The 20,602-nt window shown below is 42.0% G+C and overlaps 1 protein-coding gene across 1 annotated transcript in view; it reads right to left on the bottom strand.

The window, feature by feature from the left end:
* LOC124553814 (60 kDa lysophospholipase-like) overlaps window positions 1-20,602 on the bottom strand; it is a 93,200-nt gene that overhangs the window by 22,932 nt on the left and 49,666 nt on the right. The window contains exon 2 of the mRNA XM_047127798.1: window positions 6,814-7,390. Coding sequence (XP_046983754.1) covers window positions 6,814-7,390 — 577 coding nt within the window. The remainder of the gene's footprint in view (window positions 1-6,813; window positions 7,391-20,602) is intronic.

Below are 20,602 nucleotides of genomic sequence, written 5' to 3'. Positions count from 1 at the left end.
AATCTAAAATTCGATTTTTTCACCATAACACTTCGCTAACGCCACCTTCCTCTAATTTGTTTAAAGATATGCTTATGTAGTTACAGAACTCACGACATGCCACAGACGGGGGCTGAGTGGGGTCCTGTGGTCTGCACAGCTGTGACGAGGGTCTGGCCACAGTCGCTGTGCTCACTGTGTGGCTGTATATTGGGGGTTGGTCCTGCTGTGTCCAGTGGCTGTCCCACGGTGCCGATGTAGACTGTTTCGATACATGTATTCACACAGGGACCACAGGGCAGCTATCCATCCACAGATAATGGGACCAATACAGTCAAAGGCAACAGTGAGTCCACTAACCCACTAAGATAAATGACTTACTAGTGAGACAATCAGTTTACACGCTGCTTCTCTTGAGTTCCTCATACTAGCAGTTTAACATACCAAGTTACAGTCACTCAGAAGTTACATTGGCTAAACTTTTAAATGTACTTAATTGGCTACTATGTCCATCAGATGGTGTTCGTATGTCATATGCTACAGACTGGGCGGTAGGGGGAACATACAGTAAATATGATGACAGATACTTCTGAAATGACCGGGGAAGGAAATTCAGAGAAAAATGGAGCACAGTATTTGTCATATTACGAAGCTACTGCAGTAAAAATTTAACTTCCATTAAAACCTTTATCCCAGAATTGAAACTTCGGCCAGAAGATTTATTTGATTCACACTGGCCAATGAGTACTCACACGGAACAGGTGAACGTTGAATGGTACCTGACTGGGAGGCTGAACGAGTCTATGAGTATGATCAGTAAAATAAGCAGACACACTAATTATATAATATATACTTACGCCTAAGTGCTGATCACAGGTTGTCACTCACTGAAATCAAGAATTTTGTTTCTTTACTGTGTTCAGTGTAATGATATTCATCAGACTGTGATTAATGTGTGTGTGTGTGTGTGTGTGTTATATTAGTGGATAATAATGTAAATATAAGTGCAATGCACAGTCAAAGGAACTATGCTACATATGCCAAATGATAAAATTTGTATATAGTGTGATAACGAGTGAAAAAGTTGTGGCTGGTGTTTGGACGACGTACAATTTACAAGTGGTGCTTATGAAGTAAGTGTTGTCACGGAAAAAGACAAGCATTTCCAGAGCTCTGTAAACAATGATACATGTAGCAGCGGTGTTCAATGGCAGTAACTGTTTGGAGATACGTGTATCAAATGAGAACTATGTTATTGAAGATGTGGCAGTTTCTACTTTTGGCTCTTGTAGTTGTGTGTGTATGTGAGTTTTTCTGTGTGTGTGTGTGTGTGTGTGTGTGTGTGTGTGTTGGTTAACGTTTGTGATATCTCACGAAGAAACTGGGCGATGAATTTACGATTGACATAAGAAGAGAGGCTTCATGTATATGCACGTAATGTGGATGGATACTTGTGTGTGAACTGGTTGTCACGGTAAGCAGATGGATAGGTACAATGCAATAGTGTACATAGCTTGAGGCAATGAAGAAGATACTGGTTAGGTCTTGTGGCATGCACGCTATTTAAGTTAAGATGTGGATTTCCCAACTTTACATCTAAATAATTCAGATAGAATTACATATTTAAGGTTAATAATAGGCATCTAGAAAACATGGCTGTGGCGATAAGCATTTTTATTCAAACATTGATTTTCGTTTATAATTATGAAATACACTTCTGTAACAATAAAAGTAAATGAGAAATGAATCATTGAGTGTAAGGATTATTATGTGAAGGATATGAATTCCAGTTTTTGAAGCAGCTCAGTAAGTGGTGCATAAATATTCAGATATATCTAAAAATAAAAGTAATTTATGGTAATTACTAGTCAGTAACATTATAGTGAGTATTTATAATGTGATATGTTCATAAAAAGGAATAGAAGGATATAAAGATCCCTTTCATTTTGATGTGGTTGGGGATGGACCAATAACTGGAACAGGTCAGAAAAGGAAAACACTAAGTTCCACCAGAAGAAAACACTGCAAGACTAATATTTACAAAAGCCACAGGGAAAATTAAGCAAAGAATGGTCAGTAGATATTTGACAGAGCCTCCTCTAAGAGCCAATTACGGAGTTTTGACACAAAAAAGCGCGTTCCTTTTTGTGTTGCACAAGGGAGTGCACTGAAGTATGGCAGTATCACGAGAAACAAAAGACTAGAAGTGGGAAGGAAATGTGAAGGAAGACAGAGCATTATGCGGAACTGCCTGAAGCGGCAGAACAGTTGTGAAACCCTGTCGCCTTTCTTGTGAGGTGGTCATGTGGTGTTCAAGAATTATGTTTTTATATCACCTTCTTTAAGAGAAATTTTCCATATATGCTCCGATTGAGAATGACATTTTCCTTAGAGCTTAGTAAACTTCAAAAACGTTTTTTCTAATTCCCCTCGAATAGTTCGTTAGAGTTGATGAATTTTGTTACAGAAATTGTCAGCGAATCCCACATATATATCTAGAAAGTAAAAGGGAGATACAAAACACACAAAACTGTTGTACTGATATGGGTGTAGCGACTAATGTGACTGACTACTCCACTACAACGAAGATTTCAGGATTTACAGAATGGAAACGTCACGAATATGGAATGTAAAATACGTTGCTGCACACCTCGAACTGTGCTGCAGCATTCTAAGATACACTATTTGATCAAAAGTATCCAAACACCTGGCTGAAATTGAATTACAAGTTCGTGACGTCCTCTGTAGGTAACGCTAGAATACAATATGGTGTCGGCCGACCATTAGCCTTGATGACAGCTCCTACTCTCGCAGGCATACGTTGAATCAGGTGCTGGAAAGTTTATTGGGGAATGCCAGCCCATACTTCATCGAGTGGTGCACTGAGGAGAGGTATCTTTGTCAGTGGGCAAGGCCTGGCACGATGTTGGTGTTCCAAAACATCACAAGAAGTTCTGTAGGATTCAGGTCAGCGCTCTGTGCAGGCCAGTCCATTACAGGGATGTTACTGAGGTGTAACCACTCCGCCGCAGGCCGTGCATTAAGAACAGGTGTTTGATCGGGTTGAAAGATGCAATCACCACCCACGAATTGCTCTTCATCATAACCACCTCCGAAGTTTACTGTTGGCACTACACACACTGGCAGATGACGTTCACTAAGCATTCGCCGCACCCACTCCCTGCCATCGGATGGCAAAATTGTGTACCGTGATTCGTCACTCCACACAAGGTTTTTCCACGGTTCAGTCGTACAATGTTTACTCTCCTTAAGCCAAGCGAGACATTGTTTGCATTTACTGGTATGATGTGTGGCCTATTAGCAGCCACACGACCATGAAATCCGAGTTCTGTCACCTCCCGCCTAACTGCCATACTACTTGCAGTGGATCGTGATGCAGTTTGGAATTCCTATGTGATCATATGGATAGATGTCTGCCTATCACACATTAAGACCCTCTTCAACTGTCTACGGTCTCTGTCGGTCAACAGACGAGGTCGGCCTGTATGCTTCTCTGCTGTACGTGTCTCTTCACGTTCCCACTTCACTATCACATCGGGGACAGTGACCTAGGGGTGTGTAGGAGTATGGAAATCTCGCGCACACATGTATGACACAAGTGACACCCAATCACCTGACCACGTTCGAAGTCCATGAGTTCTGCGAAGCGCCCCATTGTGCTCTCTCACGATGTCTAATGACTACTGAGGTCACTGATATGGAGTACCTGGCAGTAGGTGGTAGCGCAATGCACCTAATATGAAAAACGTATGTTTTATGGAGAGTCAGGATACTTTTCACTACATAGTGTAGAGGTTTCCCTGGTCCTGGTAAGGAGCGACAGACTTGCTCCGCTTCTTCACCTTCACTTTAGACAGTATAACGCCATTTATAGGTATCTCATTCCCAGAAGCAGGGGAGACAACAAACGAGAACAGAGGGTACTTTGAAGGAAGAGATTTAGGGTAGCATGTACAGCACAGAGAACAGAGCGGGCTTTCCCTAGCTGCCAACAGCACATGTCACTGTGGTGTCTGTCTGTGATCTGAGCAGTCCATCACTGTGTCCATCACTAGAACGGAACCTGCAGTGGCCACAGCTAATTTTCCTTTTTCTTCAAACATTTCAGGAGCTAACGTAAATAACAGCTTGTTGTACACATGCAGTTCAATAGAAATGTTGACTGCAAATAAGACCTAAATAATCCATGTAGCTGTGGAAATCTTGGCTATTGCATGATTCTCTTCTTGCTAACTTATCTGCCAACAAAAGATTTAATGAAAATGTTATTAGAATTCAACGAAAGCATTGTGAGCCATCAGAAAGTGCTATTTCTATTTCCAGTGTCTGTGTTTATGGCTCTACTGTGAAATGGCCTTCAGACATCATTGCATGTTTGAAGAAACAAGTACTGCTTGAGCTACAGCTGCGTGAAGAACAAGAAACGTATTCACAATCGTGAATACGATGAGACTCCAACTGTACAGTTTACTGGTGATGTCAAAAGCTTGATCTCAGACCTGGACTAGAATCTGAATTTCTCAATGTGCAAGTATAGTCGCCGAACAACTTCGTCTATGCGAGGATGCTTCAGTGACCGACCTAAAACTCCACACATCACCGTGAGTTTCCATGTCTTGCTGTAGGACAATCACTGTAACTCTCACTCAGGAAGAAACTTACTTATTGTTGCCACGACCTGTGCCTGGGCATATGAATACTACTTACAGTGCCTGTGTTTAAAAACCTCCTATGGCATGTCCTTCAGACAAGGATGCATGTCTGAAGGTACAGACCCTGCTGCAGTTCACAGCTGTATTTAGCATAAGAAATGTGTTTGCAGTTTAAAATACGATGAGATTCTCACTCTACAATTTACTCATGACATCAGAAGATTTGTGCCAGACTGGGACCCGAACCTGGATTTCCCACTTTATGCCAGCAGTGGCCTTAACAACTTCCAGGATCCAGGTTAGAGTGTCAGTATGGAAGAAATTTTACTATTTTGCCAATATATAGGGTGAATCACCTAATGCTTCCTCCAGAAATATTGCGGGTATTGAAAGTGCTTTTCATCTGCTGTTTTCATACAGTGGATTGGTAGTCTGGAGCCCGTATTGTTAGCCAATCCATAGATTGTACTAATACCTAGGAAGTGTATTTGTTGTGCCAATATACACTTTTCTAAATAGACCTACTCCTATTGACATTAACAAACGAAAAGTAGCGTAGTTCAGAATGTCAGTGGTGTTTGCTGCAGGATCCAAGTACGAGTCGTTTACGAGATACCGTATTTGAAATGTTCGACATCGGCACTTGTTTGTGGCATTCAACCTGCTTAGTTGCGAAGTACAATGTCTTTATGTTGGCTTACTTCGAGCATGCGTGTTCCTTGAGAGCATTTAGACAAGCTATTCAGTTAGTGTGTGACAATCCAATGCAGACAACGCCGGTATTTGTATGACATACATTATGTCACCAGAGGTATCTGGACACCCCCAGAAACATTCATTTTTCATATTAGGTGCATTGTGCTGATACCTACTGCGAGGTACTCCATATTGGCGCCCTCAGTGGACATTACACACCGTGATTCAGCAGAATGGGGCACTCCACGGAACTGACGGATTTCGAATGTGGTCAGGTGATTGATGTCTCACTTGTCATACGTCTGTACGCGAGATTTCCACACTCCTAAACATGCGTAGGTCCGATGTGATAGCGAAGTGGAAACGTGAAGGGACACATACAGCACAAAAGAGTACAGGCTGACCTCATCTGTTGAATGACAGAGACTGCTGACAGTTGAAGAGGGTCGTAATCTGTAATAGGCACACATCTATCCAGAACATCACACGGTAAATCGGAACTGCATCGGTATCCACTACAAGTGCAATGACAGTTAGACGGGAGGTGACAATACTAGGATTTCATGGTCGAGCGGGTGTTCTTAAGCCACACATCACGATGGTAAATGTCAAATGACGCCTCGCCTGGTGTAAGAAGCGTAAGCATTGGACGATTGAACAGTGGAAAAACGTTGTGTGGTGTGACTAATCATGGTACACAATGTGCCAATCGGATGGCAAGGTGTGGGTATGGCGAATGCCCTGTGAACGCTCTCTGCCAGCATGTGTAGTGGCAACAGTAAAATTTTATGATATGGCCGTATTTGTCATGGAAGGTGCTTGCACCCCTTGTTGTTTTGCGTGGAACTATCACAGCACAGTCCTACATTCATGTTTTAAGCGCCTTCTTGTTTCCAACCGTTCAAGAGCAGTTCGGGGATGGCGATTACATCTTTCAACATGAAAGAGCATCTTTTCATAATGCATGGGCTGTGGCCGAGTGGTTGCATGACAGTAATGTCTTTGTGAAGGACTGGCCCGCACAGAGTCCTGATCTGAACGCTACAGAACACATCTGGGATATATTGGAACGCCAGCTTCGTGCAAGGTCTCACCGACCAACATCGATACCTCTCTTCAGTGCAACACTCCTCGTAGAATGAGCTGCCATTCCCCAACAAATCATCCAGCACCTGATTGAACTTGTGGCTGCGAGAGTGGAAGCTGAGGTCAAGGCTAAGGGTGGACCAGCACCACACTGAATTCCAGCATTACCGATGGAGGGCTTCATGGAATTTCTAGGTCATATTCAGCCAGGTGTCTGGATACATTTGATCACATAGTGTATACAAGAAAATGGATATCAGTAGTAGTGTATTTTACTGCACATGCACATCTAATTAAACTTTGTGGTGGACATTGTAGGCCTGGCAGTACACACACTTATCGTTGTGTAGCGTAGAATTGTAACTTGTCTCACGCTTACCTGGTGTCTGTCGGTGTCTCTGCAATCAGATGAGTCAACTCCACAACGGTTTGTGGGTCGTTGACTACAGCCTCAGCCCAGCCCTGGGTCGCCATCACATGGAGCAAGTGGGCCTTTATGAACGCGACGGCAGCTTGCTTCAGCCTGTTGGCGGAATGCCTAATCGCGATAACACCTGCGACTGCCGCAGTCTCGACAGACAGCTGGGCGACCACCTGTTGCTCACAGTGCGCTTTCAGTACCGACAGGCCGTATATGTCGGCGGCGACCAGCAGTTGTGGGGCCATGCTGGGCAGCTGGGGCACCTGCAGGGTGTAGAGGTATGCCAGCACCTGGCGCAGCACAGGACCCTCTGTGTCCGAGAGTACGAGCTGGCTGCTGCTGCCCTCTACAGTGACGCGACGGAACATGTCCGCAAACACGGGACTCCTGGCGGCCAAGACAGCCCTGTGAGCCACAAGCCGCGTGTCCCCGGCCAGCAGAGTCACCACAGCGCCGTCCCCGGCGTCCAGCAGGGCACCCAGATCCACGGCCGTGGCCTCCTCAGCCTCCTGAACTCGTCCCACTGTGAGGGATTCTGGAACACAGTTTCCCAAAGTAAAAGGTAGGAGTGGCTGCCAGTGCAGAGTTAATCATTTTATCAATTTAAAGGCATTTATAAAGCTTCCATCAGGATAAAATTCACACACAACATAGATTAAAGTGTGTAGATGAAGGAAATAATACTTTTGAAAATCTATTACATCTCCTCTTAAAACTTCCCCATTTGGTTGTAAAAAATGCCACGGAAGGAATACAGGCCTCCTATCATTTGTCTCTCTGTACAATTACTTGCTCAAAGTATCAAAATGGAGATCTAGCACAAAACTAAGAGCATATTTTATTCAACACACAGTCCCAATTTCTGCACTTATGTAAGAAAACAATGATATTTTATGTCTGAAATCTGTATCCCTCTGCCCCTAACCGCTAGCTCAGCATGTTTCTCTCCAGGAACTGATACAGGGGATCAACTAACTGATGTCACAGTCTGGAATGACTTTCTAGAAACATGATATAGAGGTGGCGGGCATAGCTTGCTGGCAACTTCTCACATATTCCGACATGACAACACCCAATATTTTGTAGGGTAGTGGCATAACGGCCCCCTCCCCCCCCCCCTCCCCCAGTGGATAAAATTAAATTTTATGTGGGGTACAAACAACTGTGTCCAACTGTGTTTCGCTCACAATACTAAATTATTTCTAAAAGATCATGTTTATCATTACTATTTCACAACAATGTAATAGTTATTACATAAGTTAACATTAATTAATTTTTATTTTTAAATTATAGAAGTAATGAATGACATAATGTGGTGCATGCTACAGCTTGTCAAACGAATATATGAACTTCATCTTCCATACATAATCCTCCTGCTGCACGCAATAGTTTTCACTTTGTACCATGATGGAGAAATCGAGACATATAGATCACATATATTTAAATATCTCATAAAAATTTGTAGCAAATGACCAGATATTTCGTCATCACTCACTTCATAATAATAAATGAAAAAATATTAAACTTCAACCCAACACTTACTATGCAGTGGCTACTATTGTAGTGTAAGATGTGTACAGTACTTTATTTTTATTATTATTTGTGGCACCTAGTCAGACTCAAAGCGTCGGCAAGTTAAAATCGTTCGGTTTCTGACACTGCAGAAGTAAGGAGTCCAGCAATCAAGTGATACAGAACAGTAAGTAGAGTGCACGAATTTTCACTTGACTGAATTTAAGTAAAGGTGCAGGGTGAGGGTGACACAAGTGTCAATAGAGAGAGAAGTGCTGTAGAGGAAACAAGTTTTGTAACAACTGCATAACTTCACTGCAGACAGTTAGCTAACTTCCATTTTTGAGTAGTCTTAGACACAATGAGAATGGCTACATCATTACAAATAAGAAGTACCAATTGTATAATTGACACATTAGTCTGAGGTTTAATAAAACGTCTACAAAAGCTAAGTATCATTTACCTTTCATCACCTTCAAAATAAAAATTTTCAAAGGAAATATTCTTCTTAGTGGAGTTTAGTTAATTGCTAAAGACGATGACTTAGTGTGTGTGTTTGGGCGGGAAGGGGGGTGGGGTGGGGGAGGTGGAGCTCTAGCTAGTGTCTGTTTGCACTCTGGGATAATAGTCTCAGAAAGGTTGGGAGCCATTACTGTAGGGCGATATGTCAGGGCCAGTCATAGAGAATATGCCATATTTTCAACCCACATTTTTTACGTCATTTGATAATTGATGACACCCTACCAAATTGTTGCAGATGGTACTGATAACTGACCTTTGTTGGTGTAAGTTCTTCATTACAAGCTGTTGTTAGCGCTGAAAATAGTCACAGTTCCAGTTACTACGTTAGACGGTCAGGTTGATCCTTTAATTGACATTTTAAATTACTATTATTTATTGCACTTATTTTCTATCAGCTAGCTCTGAAAATCCGAGAAACAAGAAAGCCCTGGGGAAGACAACATTCTAGCTGAATTTGTCGAATGTGGAAGAATTGGAATTAGAAATCTGTTATATACTCCCTAGCGCAACATATAGAAACAGGGGAATTTGCCCTCAGATTTTGGAAAAAGCATTATACGATATTTGTCCTTAAAGGAGGAATGTCTTAAAATACGAAAATTACCGAAGTCTTAGCTTAGTTGTGAATGCCTTATCAAATAAAGGCTTCCACTGTCTACGAACAGTTGACACACGATAATCAGAATGTCAGTTTGGATTTGGAAAAAAACGAAGAATCCAAGAAGGAGTAATATCATTAAACTTAATTTGAAATTGTAAATACATAGCTTTGGTAGGTATACAGGAAACGTCTCATGATGTAAAATGGCCAAATAAAGTTTGAGATACAGGAGAGAGTAGGAATAGGCATAGAGAGTGATATGTTATGTGGAAGCTGTATAATAAAAGAGAAGACTTCCATTGGAGTGCACTCAGGTTCTACGCATGTTCACAAATGAGTCCGGCTGGGTGGTGTACTATAAACAATTACCTTTAATCTATTCAACGAACAGGTACTTAGGAAGGGGGAGAAGTGTTACATGTAGTAATACAGGAGAATAGAGCAGGTATGCATGGCATAGCTGTTTTATCTGAAAGTGAATACAATCTAGGCCCATGCTAGTGGCCTCTGCGTGCATGAGAACCAGAATGGTCCCAAAAGTGCACCTCCAGGGTGAATTTGGATAATCCATGAGTGGACATTGCACACCACACAGTCTCCCATTGAGGGTGAAGTGACATCTCGATCGCCAAATACTGACTCTCAGTCCCCCAACCGTGCCAATTTCACTTACTAACGAATCCATACAAATGAAAGTGGCCAACAACAACATGGGGTGTTCGATGGCCATTCTAATTCCCATCGTGTCCTGCGGCTGGGGCATTGGACTGGATGAAGAAGACCCATTGAGTTCCCTCCACGGTAGCCAGATCTAACACCTACGGACTTTTTCTTGTGGGGCTGGAGGAACTTCACACGCTGGAAGAACTTCGCCAGGAGAGTACAGCGACATGTGCAGCATTCTCCACTGTAACAGTGACTGACATAGTTGCGACGAGCCGGAAGCTTTGGCCGAACGGTTCTAGGCGCTTCAGTCCGGAATCGCGCTCATGCTACAGTCGCAGGTTCGAATCCTGCCTCCGGCAAGGATATGTGGGATGTCCTTAGGTTAGTTAGGTTTAAGTAGTTCTAAGTCTAAGGGAGTAATGCCATCAGATGTTAAGTACCATAGTGCTTAGAGACTTTTAACGACCGCTCGTCATTCTGCTATGTGTATAGCCGCCGACTCTAAACATTTTAACACTTAAAGTAACCGTATGCTAAGCTGAAAGTTGTACAACATATGTGATGAATTATTAATTGTAAAATAAACACATAAGTAATAGTTTTCGTTCCTTATGGTGTGCATACATTTTTCTTGCTGACTGTATATAAAGAAGAATAAAAACAATGTTAATTAGTTACAAAGTTTGGCGTGTTACAATTTATTCAAAATGTAAACGTCACTACATAAATTCGGATTAAGGTTATGACATCTTCGATGTGCCTGCCGTCATTGGCGATGAGGTGGCGCAGATGAATAGCGAAATTCTGGGTGATCCGCTGAAGTGTCGGAAAATCGATGCTGGCGATGACCTCCTGAATGGCTGTTTTCAGGTCAGCAATAGTCTCTGGGCTATTGCTTTACACCTTGACCTTAATATAGCACCACCGAAAGAAGTCGATGTATTCAGATCCAGAGAACCTGGAGGCCAATCGAGGCCAATGCCCGTGCCTCCTGGGTACACCAGAGCCAGAATGCGGTCCCCAGAATTCTCCTCCAGTACATCAAACAATTCCCTGCTTCGAAGGGGTCGAGCAATATGAATCACATCTTATCGAAATGAGGGTAATTTTGGATATTCGTGATGATATCATCTTCCAAAACCTTTATGTACCGTTCGGTAGTCATCAAAAGAATATTGCACTGATTATTCCGTGACTGGAGACTGCACACCACACAGTCACCCGTTGAGGGTGAAGAGACTTCTCGATCACCGAATGCGCAGTCTCAGTCCACCAAATGCGCCAATTTCACTTATTGACGAACCCATCCAAATAAATGTGGGCTTAGGGGCGAAACGAAACCATATTCACATCAAAGTCCTGTTCGTCAATTCTGGAGACAAGAGTGTAGGCGAAACAAAACTGCTGTTCCATGGCCCTCGGGCTTAATGGCTGAGTAGTTTGAATTTTGTATGGGAAAAGATGCAGGCCTTCAACAACTATACGTCGCAGTGCCTCCCAGTTTATTCCCAGCTGTTGTGCAGCTCGTCTGATAGATTTCCTGGGGCTGGTTTGAAACACAGCGCTTGTCGTCTTGATGTTTTCAGGCGTTTCCATCCGTTTCGGTCCACCGACATTGCGAACACTGTCAGCACGAAAGCTACCCGTTCTCTCAAACTTGCGAATCATATTCTTGATTATTAGCACACGCGGACCGGTTGTCTTCATCTTGATCTCGGTGGCACCACTTCCTTTGAGCCGCATTTGGGCTGTTATTGCTCGTGTATTAGGCCTTCACAAGTGGTATATGTTCAGGTACGCTGTACCGTGACGTTTTCTCGTGCACATAGCCGACAACAACAAGGCGCACGTGCATACGCAAACTAATTCCCATCATCCCCCGCAGCCAACGGTGCAATTTGAACGTCATAAAGCAAACCGTTCAGAAGCTATGACGATTTCATTTCATGTAGGTCAATAATTGTCACCCTCAAACTTCCTGGCAGACTAAAACTGTGTGCCGGATCGAGACTCGAACTCAGGACCTTTGCCTTTTGCGGGCAACTGCTCTGTCGACTGGGCTACCCAACCACGACTCACGTCCCGTCCTCTGGGCTTCAGTTCTGCCAGTACCTCGTCTCCTGCCTTCCAAACTTCACTAGCACTACTGCCAGGAAGTTTCATATCAGCGTACACTCCGCTGCAGAGTGAAAATTTCAGTCTGCAAACATTCCTCCAGGCTGTGCCTAAGCTATGTCACCGCAATATCCTTTCTTTTTTGGAGTGCTAGCCTTGCAAGATTCGCAGAAGAGCTTATGTGAAGTTTGGAAGGTAGGAGACGAGGTACTGGTAGAACTGAAGCCCAGAGGAGGGGACGTGAGTCCTGCTTGGGTGGCTCAGATAGTTGAGCACTTGCCCGCAAAAGGCAAAGGTCTTTAGTTCTTGTCTCTGTCCGGCACACCCTTTTGATATGCCAGAAAGTTTCATATCAGCGCACACTCTGCTGCAGTGTGAAAATTTCAGTCTTGAATTGTCACCCTGTATGAATAACTTTCCTTCCTGATTTCTATCGTAAAAATGTTGTTGTGGTTGTTGTTGTTGCTGTGGTCTTCAGTTCTGAGACTGGTTTGATGCTGCTCTATCCTATGTAAGCTCCTTCATCTCAAAGTACCTACGGCTATCTACTTAATGTATGCATATCTTGGTCTCCCTCCACGCTGCTCTCCAATACTGAACTGGTGATACCTTGATGCCTCAAAAAAAGGCAGACGAACAGATCCCTTCTTCTAATCAATTTTTGCCACAAATTTCTCTTCTCCCCAATTCTATTCAGTACCTCCAGATTAGTTACGTGGTATACCCATTTAATCTTCAGCATCCTTCTGTAGCACCACATTTCGAAAAATTCTATTCTCTTCTTGTATAAACTATTTATCGTACATGTTTCACATCCATACGCAGCTACACGCCATAAAAATTCTTTCAGAAACGACTTCCTGACATTTAAAACTACACTCGACGTTAACAAATTTCTCTTCTTTTGAAACGCTTTCCTTGTCATTGCCAGTCTACATTTTACACCCTCTCTACTTCCACCATCATCAGTTAATTTGCTCCCCAAATAGCAAAAGTCATCTACTACTTTAAGTGCCTCGTTTGCTAATCTAATCCCCTCAGCCTCACCTGATTTAATTCGACTACTTCCCATTATCATCGTTTCGCTTTTGTTTAAGTTCATCTTTTATCGTCCTTTGAAGACAGTGTCCGTTCCATTCGACTGCTCTTCCAGGTCCTATGCTCTCTCTGAGGGAATTCCAATGTCATTGGCAAACCTCAAAGCTTTTATTTCTTCCTCGGATTTAAATTCCTAGTCTGAACTTTTCTTTTGCTTTTTTTACTGCTTCCTCAGTACATAGACTGAATGACGTTGGGGATGGGCTACAACCATGTCTGACTCCATTCTCAACCACTGTTTTCCTTTCATGCCCCTCGGCTGCTATAACTGCCATCTGGTTTCTGCACAAATTGTAAATAGCCATTCACTCGCTGTGTTTGACCCTTGTCGCCTTCAGAATTTGAAAGAGAGTATTCCAGTCAACATTGTCAGAATCTTTCTCTAAGTCTACAAATGCTAGAAACGTAGGCTTGCCTTTCCGTAATAAACCAAATAATCGTAAACATACGCCAGTGTATTGCTCTTACGTCTTTCACCTTAGACAAAGACTTTTTTTTTCAGCTTTGGAAGACAAGAGTCAATTATGAATGAAAAACGAGCGCAGTACTGTTATGTCGTCCATCAGTCCCTCCCGATGGGGATCCCACACCGCACAGCAATACTCCAGAATATGACGGACAAGTCTGGTGTAAGCAGTCCCTTTAGTAAAGCTGTTGGAGCTTTTAAGCGTTCTGCCAATGAAATGCAGTCTTTGGTTGGCTCTAAGCAAAAAATTATATACGTGATCGTTCCAATTTAGGTTATTTGTAATTGTAATCCCCAATTATTTAGTTGGATTTACAGCCTTAATTTTAAGTGTGACTTATCGCGTAATCAAAATTTCTTTGGATTTCTTTTAAGACTCATGTGAATAACTTCACTCTTTTCTTTATTCAGCTTCAATTGCCACTTTTCGCACCATACAGATATCTTATCTAAATCATTTTGCTGTTCGTTATGGTCATCTGATGACTTAACAAGACGGTAAATAACAGCATCATTTACAAACAATCTGAGAGGGCTACTCAGATTGTCTCTTATGTCGTTAATATTGTTCAGGAACAATTTGGAAATTTGTGGTAAGGTCTTATGGGACCAAACTGCTGAGGTCATCCGTCCCTAAGCTTACACGCTATTTAATCTAACATAAACTAACTTACGCTAAGGACGACACATAGACCCATGCCCGATGGAGGACTCGAACCTCCGACGGGGGGAGTCACACGGAGCGTGACAAGACGCCCAAGATCGCGCGGCTACCCCGCTCGGCAACAACAGATGGCCTATAACACTTCCTTGGAGAACGCAGGATATTGCTTCTGTTTTACTCGATGACCTTCCGTCTATTACTATGGACTGTGATCTTACTAAGAGGAAATCACGAAGCCAGTCGCACAACTGAGGCGATTTTCCATATTCATGCAGTTTGGTTAGAAGACGCATGTGAGGAACGGCGTCGAAAGTCATCTGGAAATCTAAAAATTTGGAATCAGTTTGACATCCCCTGTCGATAGCACTCATCACTTGATGAGTATAAAGAGGTAGTTGTGTTTTACAACAACGATGTATTCTGCATCCGTGATGTCTATGTGTCAATAAATCGTTTTCTTCGAGGTAATTCATAATGTTCGAACACAGTGTATGTTCCCCTACTGCAAATCGACGTTATTGATGTGGGTCTGGAATTCGGCGGATTATTCCTACTTCCATTTTTGGGTATTGGTGTGACTTGAGCAATTTTCCAGAATTTAGGTACGGAACTTTCAGTGAGCAGTCAGTTGTATATAATTCCTAAATATGGAGCTACAGCATCAGCATAATCGGAAAGGAACCTGAGTGGGATACAATGTGGACCGGAGGCCTTGCGTTTATTAAGTGATTTAACCTGCTATGCTATACCGTGGATGTCTCTACTTCTATGTTTCTCATCTAGGCAGTCGTTCTTTATCGGACTTCAGAAATATTTACTTCGTCTTCTTTGGTGAATTAGTTTCCGAAAACGTGTTTAATAACTGCTTTAGTGGCACTGTCGTCAATGACTTCACTGTTGTTAATCGTGCAGTGGATGTATTGATTGCGTCTCGCCACTGGCGTGCTTTATGTATGACCTGTCGCTGTTCCTTGATCACTGTCAACTGTCTTCAGTGCCAGTGATTGGCCGCAGACACGCACTGCCGCAGGAGGAACACCTGTTTCTGGAGCTGAGCCGTGCGCCAGGTCTAACATCATGGAAAGGGATAGCTTGGACGAAATATGCACTCGCATCTACCTGTCGCTAAAGGGTTAATAGAGGTGGCGTTTGGACATTTAAGCTGCTGATTCAGAACAGCTTACACCATGGACTTCCCTTTCACATATAGGCAATATTGAAGCAGGTATACAGAATCACTGCATACTCACATACACATCTTTTGTGCATTGGCTGTTGGCTTTTCCTTTCACACACTTGTAACCACAAGGAAATGTTTATATTTTGTGTTCTGTCAAACATTTCGTTGGTTATGTCTCTTTGTACATATATCCACACACAACTTACAGTGCTTACACATTAAATGTTGTTGTCGTTGAGGCTGCTCCCTGCTGAGGACAGATAGCTGTACCTCACCGTGGTCCTCGTATTCCACGCCAAGACAACTTGGTGGCCAAGGAATCAGAGTTGGAAAGATGTTTTGCTCTAAATGCAAGTCCGTCTGGAGACTACACACCCTGTTCCTCGATACTCAAAAACCGTGATGCTTTCACAATTCTTCTCCTACTTTCGTTTCTGCCCCTGTGTGGTCAACAGAGAACAGTCGATTGCTCCAGTGTCTCTCTTTCGTCAGTGAACATTATACTGCTGTGTGCATTTTGTTAATACTCTACGGTTTATCTATAATATCTGGTCTCTTTCCTGAATAACGAAAGATGTCTCTCCTTTATGCATATTACATTTGTTTTTTATCAGATTTTTCTGACACAAAAATTAAAGATTTTTGACACACGAAATAAAGTTTAATAAGATTAACTTAAATTGTATATGCACTTAAGGATTTAGCAACCATATATACATTTTTCAGTTTTTTTATATATCTTGTGTACTTCACCGTCATAATTGTACGTAAAAATGGACTACTCCTGTCACTATAGACTTTCATTTTGCCTCTACGCATCCACCCTTCAATACCTGATCTTCTGCCCATAGAAAAGTACACTTTCAATGGCTTGCTTGTGTCATTTGTACTTGCGAATAATAACCCATCTAAAACGTATGACCACTAACAGCCGTAATTATTAGTCTGCAAATGGCGCAAGTACTGATATAATATTGTTTAGTATACTGTTCTCAGTCACCAGTAGAAATATCTGCAGTTATACACATTACACAATGTATGTCTACATTATGTCTACATGTAGGAAGGTGAATGATCTGCACGTATAACTAATTACACACACTAAGCATTTGAATGTTATATACACTGAAGAACCAAGGAAATTTCGTGTAGGGCCCCGTCAGCATGCAGAAGTGCCGCAACACGACGTGGCATGGACTCGACTACTGTCTGAAGTAGTGCTGGAGGTAACTGACACTATGAATCCTGCAGGGCTGTACATAAATCCGCAGGAGTACGAAGGGGTGCAGATTTCTTCTAAGCAGCACGTTGCAAGAAATCTCACTTATGCTCAATAATGTTCATGTCTGGGGAGTGTGGTGACCAGTGGAAGTGTTTAAACTCAGAAGAGTGTTCCTGGAGCCACTCCGTAGCAATTCTGGACGCGTGGGGTGTTGTATTGTCCTTCTGGAATTGCCCAAGTCCGTTGGAATGTACAATGGACACGAATGGATGCAGGTGATCAGACAGGAAGCTTATGTACGTGTCACCTGTCAAGAGTCGTGTCCAAATGTATCAGGGCAGTAGAGAACCAAGGCTGCTGTGGCCACACTTTCCATTATGCCAGATGTATCGAAGATGGCAGCCATGTCGTCATCCAAGATGGTGGCCTGTAGACTTGGCAACAGTGCATGACATCATCCAAGATGGCGGATTTTGGCGGGAAGTTAGAATTTTGGCAGGAAGATAGGTCAATTTGGCTACCTCCACTAACCTAACCCTCCAGAAAAAAAAATTGGCACGAAATTCAAATACCAGCAGGATAATGCGTCACACCAGGAAAAATGGTGGGAAAAAGGAATTTCTCTTTATTATTTAACCACTTTCTAGCATGTGTGTTCGCCACGAGCTCTAGAGCACAACTGGTATAGATGATATCGTTGCCACCTGAGAGCGCCATGATGACGTTATCCAAGATGGCGGATTTTGGCGGGAAGAAGTTCAATTGGGCTACCTCCACTAACCCAACCACCCCTCCCCCAGGAAATGGCGGGAAGTTCAAATTCCAACATGATAATTCGTCACATCTATTAAAATTGTGGGAAAAATGTACTTGTCTTTATTATTTAACCAGTTTCAAACAAGTGCGTGCGCCACTGAGTCTGGACTCCAACTGACTTAGTTCATATCGTCGCCAGCAGAGATCGACACCGTGACATCATCCAAGATGGGGGCCGTGATGTCAATCAAGATGGCAGGACCCAGAGTACCCACCATATGGTGTAGGATTGTACATTTGGCCTACCTCCACTAACCTAACCCCCTCCTCAATGGAGATTCAAACACCCCCGATTAAAATTCCTTATTGGATTTTGTGTAATTTACCGAAGCAGCCAAACAGTTAATTATTACGATTATATGACCGTGTGCTTAACGGAAGTAAGGCTACTGCTTTTTCTGTTGGTTTCGGGGGTATTTCAAACGAGTGCAGCTCTTCTGAGATTGAATAGTGGAAATGATAGAAAGTTTGTCTATTATTAAGGACCACAAAGGCTGTGATGTACAAACTGATATATATATATCGTACTAACACACAAATGCTGAGGCAGTTGCTACATTCGCCTTACACGTCTAATCACAGTTATATCTTTTTATTGGTTGTTGATTTTCAGTACTTCGTCACACCCAATGCTGATGGTTAACATTCACAACGATCCTCACTGCAATCCATGGTTGTAGCTGGCCGACGCGGTTGACGCGAAACACGTAATTCGGCACTTGTCACTTTCTGTTCCATATCACTCGCGAATCGGTATTAGTGAGGGTCAACCCCACGACGATCACGGAGACGTGCTCACTCGTCATACTCCGGTGAATTTTACTCGACCACCATTCTTGTCTGTCTTTCCAGCACCACTTCTCACTCGATATTCTCCAGTACTACTCCGCACTCGACACTAGTCTCACTGCCTACTGCAGTGCTTGACAATCGACTCCTGTCTACTATCAACCTGGGTCTCGGATAGTAGCATCAATGTTCGTGGGATCACGGATCCCTTGCATCCCCGCCCTAAAAACCTTCTTTGTAGCCACAGGGGAAAAGAATAATAGGAAAAATTATCACATAGCATATAAATGAAAATGAGGAACATTTAAGTTCTGGTTCAAACACTGAATATTACATCGTATCACAAATAATACCCTATTGACTTTGGTAGCAAACTGCCCCTACAGAAACATTATACAACATCAATATATCTTAATTAACATAGCATGGTAAATATTTTTCGAAAACTGTCTTACATTCAATTACCAAAAATCTTCATTTTCAAAGGTTTGTCTGGGCCATTAACTACATATTTGTTACTGGTTAATCTCTTATAACTAACTACAGCAAAGACAAGAAAACAAACAGGTTGAATGCCAGCTACCCTTTTGGTATGCCGTCCTTTTTAGCAGGGTTCCTGCCGTCCATACTACTATCACTCTAACTTATAACTCACTTGGGCAACACACATCAGGGAAGAAATTCACAACTTATTCATTTGAGTCTTTAACACAAGCAAAATTGAATATCAAAAGAAAATATAGCATTTACACCTTGACTTATGCAATTATTTTACAATTCCTCATACCTCTACAGATTCAATAATATTAAATGCTCCATTATACCACTAAATATGTCTTACACAACTATTTGCATCGCCATAACTAAGGTGGTCACCCAATGAAAAATTTTAAATTACTGATCATTTCATTTTGCCAAACATTACTGCCATATGTGAATTGTTATCACTAAAGCTTACATGAGAGGTACAATATTTCCGGTTATATTGACATTAATTCAAATCTGCTATATGGATATTTATTATTCATTACACAGTGCCAGACTTCTGCTTCTAAAGCTTGACCTAAGCACAACCATAATTGACTCTGATAGCTAATTGGATACATGAATTAATCATTACTCATGAGTTACACTTTCTGTTTTATCAGCACACTTTAGATCAACATGTATACCTACAAGTAACTTGCAAACTGATGTTGTCATGTGCTAAATGACGTACTTCAATACTTCAAACATCTCATACTCAATACACTTCATTATACATAACTCCCTCAACTTAATAGCAACTTCAACTACAAATAAATATATGTCTTCAACCTACATCAATCCTCCATATACTTCAATACTTCAAACATCTCATACTCAATACACTTCATTACACATAACTCCCTCAAATTCACAGCAACTTCAACTGCAAATAAATATATATCTTCAACCTACATCAATCCTCCATATTCGCTGCAATAACTGCGTAAAAATACTACTCCATAGTCTCTCTGTACATAATATTTCACATCATTTATTCAACAACTATTTCCTCATGTATTTGTTTCTTTATATGTTCATCTACTTACAAGCTGATACATTACTTCAATTCTCTTACAATTGTTTGACCTTTTCATGCCGCATAAAACAACTCTGTAAGATTACACAAACTCTTGTTGGACCAATTAGCTTCCCAGCACATTTTATAAACATTAGCTCTCTGATCTAGTTCTCATTTTATTACTTCTGGAACTAATAATTTTGCAACGTACTGACACTAAGCTGATTTTTGACTTATTGATTCTTTGACATCTCATACTCTACATGAACAGTAACTACTTATCCTTATTTTAAGTCAACTATAAATCTGCTATGTGGTTTCTGACTTAATTACTTGGATGACCACTACCAATCCTAACTATTGTACACTAACTTTCTTAACCTAAGGATAGAGAAAGATGGTAGAGAAGTGAAACTTGAAATGAGAAATAAAGTCTCACCCAGCTGGGAGTGTACCAGTCACCACTTGGTATATCAGAAAAGGAGTTGCTGGCTCCCTACACCTTAACTACTTGTCCATATATGAGTGAACTATAAATTTGCTATATGGT

The sequence above is a fragment of the Schistocerca americana genome, chromosome 11, assembly GCF_021461395.2.
Source record: "Schistocerca americana isolate TAMUIC-IGC-003095 chromosome 11, iqSchAmer2.1, whole genome shotgun sequence".
In the NCBI taxonomy this organism is placed as follows: Eukaryota; Metazoa; Arthropoda; class Insecta; order Orthoptera; family Acrididae; genus Schistocerca; species Schistocerca americana.
This window is presented reverse-complemented; position numbering and strand designations above follow the sequence as displayed.